The sequence below is a fragment of the Buceros rhinoceros genome, unplaced genomic scaffold, assembly GCF_000710305.1.
Source record: "Buceros rhinoceros silvestris isolate BGI_N320 unplaced genomic scaffold, ASM71030v1 scaffold1115, whole genome shotgun sequence".
Taxonomy (NCBI): Eukaryota; Metazoa; Chordata; class Aves; order Bucerotiformes; family Bucerotidae; genus Buceros; species Buceros rhinoceros.
In genome coordinates, this window is record NW_010414310.1 from 498 (window position 1) to 7289 (window position 6792).

Sequence of the window (6792 nt, forward strand, 5' to 3'; positions counted from 1 at the left end):
AGCTTCCCATGGGCTCTCCTCCTGCGGCCTCTCCCCTCCTTTTCCCTTCCTGGTGTGCTCTTGCCCAGCAGTACAGATGTGACCTGCTCCTCACTTGCCACTGCCAGGAGATGGGAGGTTAATGAAATACCTCCGTCCTCTTCCTTTTCCCTGCCCGCACTGGGGTGGGACTGTCAGTGGCTGGTGTTGTGTAACTTGTGTGGCAAAGGGGACACGGAAAGTCAGTGGCCTCTGGGTACCTTGGTTTCCAGTGGGAATGACAGCTGTGCCCTTCTGCAAGGAGTTGTGTGGGGGTCAAAGTGCACAGAGCAGTGAGATCCGTCAGCAGCGATGGCGGATGGAGGCTTTGGGGTTGTTATCACGGGGCCGGCAGGTCTTGTGCAGTGAATTAGCCTCCTGCCAAGTCCAGAGTGCGCCCAGCTTTAGGTGCCGTATGTCTGGAATGGGAGAGTGCCCTGTTGCTAGTCCCTCTTTCCAAGGACCTTCACTTCTTTTGAATGTCATTAACTTGTAGGTTTATTTTTAATTTTCTGATATCTGTACCTCGAGGTACAGCAAGTGAAATGCTGGATTGTTTCTTGCCCACTGTCTCTTGAGGACACTCAGTTTGTTTTTCTCCTCTGCTCTGTCCCCAGAGGCCTTAGTCATTAATGACCCTGACTTCCAGCACGAGGATTTGAACTTCCTGTCCCGTAGCCAGCGCTATGAGCAAGCCATCAGGAAGAGCTCTCTGATGGTGATGAAGTTAAGAGAATATGGAATTGCAGATCCGGAGGAGATCTACTGGTTTAAAAGGTACCTAACTGTAGACTTTGCTTCTTGTCTGTATTTTCATCTTCACCAAGGACATTAGAGTAGTGTTTGTTTCCTGTGTTTGCTGTCCAGAGGAAGCTGAAGACCTGCACGAAGGCCAGCTGAAGTCCTGGCTTCAGTGAATTTTAGATGAAACCCTGATTTCCTGAATACTGTGTTTTCTTAGATTTTTTAATAGAAATCGCCATTAATAATTACACAGAAATGCACCATTAATAATTACCTTTTTATTGTACATGGCACAGAAAGTAAAAAATAGGACCTGCAGTCTGATTTTTTCCAAAAGGAATAAAAAAGATACTGAAGCATTTTGAATCTGAATAGATCTGATGAGGTTGTAGCTTCTAATGAAATCTCTTAAAGCTGATTACTTCACTTTGCCCTTAGACCTATTGAAGTTGCATTTCAGGCATATTTAAAAATATTCCAAGATGTTTATGAGCAAGGACTTGTAAGCTCTCTGTCCTGTCTCCCTCCTCCAAGCTCCTGGTCCTGTAGTGGTTCCCTTTGACCTACAGGCTTTTTGTTGTGTCTGACTTGTTTATCTGATAATATTACCCTTGGATTAAGTTAATAAAAATAAAACTGCCTTTACATCCGAGTTTCATTCCTTGCAGGGATCTTAGTTCCTGGCTGATGTATTTCTTCCCTTAGTTCTTTGAAGCTCATTCTGGTGTAATTAAACTGCTTAACAGAGGTTGCACTGCTCTGGGAATCTGTACTTAACACCGTGAGAAGAAGAGCTGTTGTTGGCCTTGGAGCATGCACATAGGGACTAGTTAGTTGAAATCATCTTATCTGCTGTAGTTTTAATTTCAAATAAATTGGTCTACGCTGACCTGTGTCATGAGAGTTCTTGTGGCAGTAATGTAAACGTTCTTCTGCATGTTGGATTCAGTGGAGAAGAAAAAATTCAGTGACTGTGCTAGACTATCTGGGTGTTGCCTGGCAAAAGTTAATCAGTAATTTTTCCTACACAAGTACTGTTGGAGGTGTTAGGGAAGTTTTTTCAGTTATTTTTATGCAGAAAATTCGGAGAGGTCTATCCAGTACCACCAGCCAGCAACTGTCAGCAAAGCTTGCACTGTAAATGCTGCCCTTTGGCAGCATTGCCAACAACATTTTATGAAAATAGGAACTTTTCTGAAGTAGTTAGATAACAGATTCTAGTTTTAGCTTTCCACAAATTCATTTGGGAGTCAGCAATTCTTAACATTAAAAGATCAAAGCTTAATATTTCATATAGGTATCTAATAATACATCCATGCCTTATGTGCTTTGAAAGGTCCAGTGTAACTAGGCAGAACTCATGCCCCCGATTCAACTGAAGCAGTGAGGAAGGCTGGATTTTTCAGAGTTGGTTCTAACTGCAGACGTTCAGGATTTCAAGAGAGTCGCCGTTTCTGCAGACTGACAATTTTCCAGTGTCTTCTGTAGTAACGCTAGAATAACGAAGAGCAGTACATATACTTCTTGCCTATCCTGTTAATGTTCTTGATTTGAATTCTTTAATGCCTGGTGTTTGCAAGGGAGGATGTTGCCTTACTGCTTCATAATAAATGGAAGAAATTAAAGAATTCTTTTTTCATCCTTTGATTTAATTTGCATTTTAACATCTGTCCCCCCTTTCTCACCTACTGAGTGTCAAACACTTTTTGAAATCGGTGAACTCCACCCAACTTGCAAAATTAGGTTTATTTCTATCACCTATCCAAACAAGCCATTTGGTGCTGACTAGAAGGGGCTTCGGTGTAAAAGCTGACCTGAAGAAACTGAGTTGATTCGTTTTTCCAGACTGGCAAATTGAATGGATATGGTGTTGTGACATGCCTTGAATGAAGGGTTTTTATGAAATAGATTGAAGTCCTCGATTCAGATGTCAAGTTGTATTTATCGTGATTGGCCATCAGATTTTTACACGTGGAAGTTTGAGACATTTTGCCAGAAATCCTTCGCACCTCGTGACTATCCCCAAACAGCAGAGAGGGTTTGTTTACACAGGCAAGTTCCGAGAATTCTGAGCTAGCTGTTTTCCAGTAGCTTTGGTGTACTACCAGAACTTCACTAGGCAGCTTCGTATCATGACTGACCAACCTTATCACTTGATTTCTGAGGAGGAGCGCTTCTTCCCTCAGCTGCCCTGGAGATACGCTTAAACAGTTGTTCCTGCTGTGACACGTCGAACTGAATGTTCCTCCTTCCTGTTTCCACAAGGGCTTTTTTGGACTCCAAAACATAGGAGGACCTACTAATTATATTTAGAAGCCATTTTGATTGCTTCTCATCTAGTCAAATCTTCCTGTGTCTTGACGTGTGTCAACACTGCAGTTGCTGCCCTAACTGCAGCTTTTGAAGGCCAGCAGCCTTCAAGAAGCACCAGTATTTAAGATTTCTTTTACAGTGTAACTGCTGCAAAATGTCAGTCAGCATGAAAAACGGGAACTTGTTCTGAGGGGTGATGCTGCACAGCTCTTTGAAGAGAGCAATCTGGTCAGTTTTAATTCACCTTCATTGAGGAAAATGGGATTAAATGAAGAATTGAAAAGCACTTGGGAGAAACAGTCACTGAAGATAAAATCCAAGAGCTGCAAGTCAACAGATGATTCCTGTGTCCATCAGCATTGCACAAATATCCACCTTCCCTGCGAGAATTAGGTCTTCTCACTTTGGCACTACACTTAGGACCTGGAGCAGCTTTCAAGAAATCAAACCAGAAAAACTGTAGCAGGGGCCCTAAATTACCTTGGAGTGGATGAGTCTAGCTTGGATTTTTTATACAGCTAGAAAAGGGGTTTATTACTGTGGCATTTGTTAACTCTGGAGTCCAGTAAGCGCAGGTCAGGCTTACCCCTGCTCCTTCTCCACTGAGGTGACCCTTCCTGCTCTTCCTGGAGAGTTACCTTAACTGCAGAAAGCTAGCAAAGTTCTCTTGCAGATTTTACTTTAAATGACGCCATTGGGTGACCCAGTTCTGCAGCCTGAGAAGGTCTTTGCAACTGTCCATTTAGCTTTGGAGTCTCTGAAAACAAACTTTGCTTCTGCTGTACTCTCTTCACTGACGGATGTGTGATCAAACCCATCCGTCAAATACATTTCTACCTCTGTACCATTTCTGGTTGCTCTGTGTCATGAGGAAAGCAAGCGTCTCTCTCACTGTCATTCAAGTTGTTAAAAGGCATGTTAAGAAGATCCTGATTGTTCGGTGTGGAGTACACAGAAACGAAAAGTTTCTGCTGTGAATTAGCTCGCTTTCTGTCCTGCTTTTAGCTGTGTTAAAGCAGAAAGCTGTTAAAATGCTGCATGTTTGGTCAGTGAAATAGCGTGGCCTTCTGACACAGGATCTGCTTGCAAAATGTCATCCGTGTTCCTATCAGAAGGTGCCAGTTAAGCATGAAATATCTGGCACTTGCAGTTAGGGTTACTGGTAGGCAGTGAAAGTTGCTGGTGTGACCTTTAAGATTTTTTTTTTCTTTTTTGTCTGGAGCATTACCTGAAGCAGTGTCTGACCTGATTTTTCTGACAGCGAAGCATGTGCTGTACCTTTTTTGCAAGTTCTTTAATGGCTTCTGAAAACCCACAAAGAACTGTTCAAGCTCTTCCCCAGCTACCCTAAAACAGTGTGTTTCAAAGTCAGCACCCATTTCTCCCCTGTAGGTTTGTCCGTTTTGGGCCCAAGGAATAGATGCACAGTACTTGGGCTGTAGGCAGCGATGAAGTAAAGGGTGCTGCTATTGCTATGTGGGTCCTGGACTAGAAGAGTAACCCATGAGGAAGACCACAAGAATGCTGAAAAATACTCTGTCTCGCTGTCTTTGTAATGTTTTTAAGCCCTTGGTCACCGTGATAACTTCAGGTTTGAAAACGTGCTGCCGTAGGCAATAGAATATTTTCTGGTAAGAAACTGTCTGCCTCGATTGCGAGAGCTCTAGACACTACCTGCACTGGTACCAGCCTAAGCTCTAGACACTACCTGCACTGGTACCAGCCTAAAGCACTGTTAATACATTAATCGCCAGTATTGGATTACTGATTACGAGAGTTTTGCTCCTGGGAAAATCCATGGCTTGTTCAGTCTTGTCCACTTAAACTGTTCCATTCAAAATAAGTGTCCTCAGCATGAGTTCAGTGGTGCTGAAGAAGCTTTGTCCTGCTCTCTCTCACCCTAGGGCTCAGTTTCACCGTTTCTATAGGGATCCGATTTTGAATTATCAATTATTTACTGTCTGCTCCCCAGTACTCACTCCAGGCACGGTGTAAAATGCCAATCACAAACGCTGCTGTAATTTGACAGACTATACATGTAACATCTGCTGTGCAGTGCAGATCGGTGATGGCAACAAACCCTTAAATGTCCTCCGCAGGCAGGCATGAATAACTCGAGATGGAAGGATATGTGTCCCTTGATGTGCATCTTGGGTAGGTGGCAGAGATCTTGTATGTAGGTATTCAGGCAGAGCCCTCGTTTTTTTCTCCCTATCTTAGAGTTTGGATGGAATAAGCATTTGTGTTGGGTAGACTGAAGATTCAGACTGCTGAATGTTGAAGGGAAGATGCTGTCATTTGCTATATTGCATTTACACAGTCAAAATTCCTAGTACATTTGTGTTATGGAGCTTGTTTTAATTGGGAATGTACTTTGCTTGCCATTGTGGCTACCGAATTAACAGAGCTTTCTCTCATGAAGTAACTTCTGGTTTGATGAAGCACATCTAAAATGTCTGATTTTCCCTCTGTTCCCTCCAGCAGTAGCCTGTAACAGTAGTTTCAATTGAAGGTGAGTTCCTGATATCAGAACTGACAGAATCAGCTACAGGTAATGCAGAGCTCTTCTGAAAAGCACTTGTTCCCCTGAGAAGCCTTTGCCTTTTCCATACATAGTGCTTCTAGCTAATAATGGCCTAGTTCTAGGCTACCAGCAGCAGTGGGATTTATTCCCAACAAGCCTGAGAGATGGGGGAGGAAATAAAATTTTTTTTCATGTCCTCAGTTTTAAGATCCCCATGAATCTTTGTAGAATAATATTTTTTCCAGTTACGTAGCAACAGCAGGATTCATGGGTCGAAGAAAATGCCGGAAAGAAAAGTTTATTTCCCCATTGGCATTGCTTCTGAAGCCTCCATGTTTGGAGGTTGCTTGTGGGACGAAATAAGGTTGAAACAGGCAAAGAGATTATTTGTCTTATGCTGCACTTGGAGAAAAGCCTTTCAGGATCACAATAACAGTACAACTGAGATCCAGATCCCTCTATTTCTTTCCCATAGAACATGCTTGGGCAGTTTTCCTGAACCTTTCGGGCTCCACTTCAGCATGTTTCAAAAAACCTTAGAGATCCAAACGACTGATGCTCAGAAGGAGAAATGGCTGCCCCTGGTCCGTGAAGTCAAGATAATTGGCACCTACGCTCAAACCGAAATGGGACATGGTTAGTTCCCCTCGGGGACTGATGGGTAACCTCTTTTCTGTAACTCCAGTTTGTATGGTGATGATGCTCCCTAGGTAACGTGAAAGGGGAAAGGTAAAACAGATGGGTTGACCGTTGATGTTTCCTGCCCTGTAGCCAGCCAGCTGCTTCATTTCACATCCGAACAACCACAGCCAGGTTTGGTCTTTTCCAGAATGCACCTCTTAGCTGATCATTGACTTTCTTAGTTGTTTACCTTTGTTCTGAGATGAGGAGGTTGTTCTGAGCCCTGGGAGTCTGAATTTCACTTGAACTGGTTGGAACATGTCAGTCAACAGTCCTGTGGTTTTTACTTCTGCCTGAATTTGGGTCATGTGTCTCTCAGTTCTTAGCGCATCCCTGGCCTGCATAAACAGGTCAGAATTACACCTTTAGACGCAACGTAGCGTGGTGAGATTGTGCTTTTGTTTTGAAAGTAAGGTGTGCTTTGCCCCAGGCATTCTTCTTCCAGATGCTACTCCATGGCAGCTGTACAACTTCATGGAAAGGTCTTGGTTTCAAAGAATAAGAACACCTTA

The 6792-nt window shown here is 43.3% G+C and overlaps 1 protein-coding gene across 1 annotated transcript in view; it reads left to right on the forward strand.

Moving 5' to 3' along the window:
- Positions 1-330: 330 nt before the first annotated feature.
- ACOX1 (acyl-CoA oxidase 1, palmitoyl) overlaps positions 331-6792 on the forward strand; it is a 17371-nt gene continuing 10909 nt past the window's right edge. The window contains exons 1-2 of the mRNA XM_010137032.1: positions 331-373; positions 636-795. Of these exons, the coding sequence (XP_010135334.1) occupies positions 331-373; positions 636-795 (203 nt within the window). The remainder of the gene's footprint in view (positions 374-635; positions 796-6792) is intronic.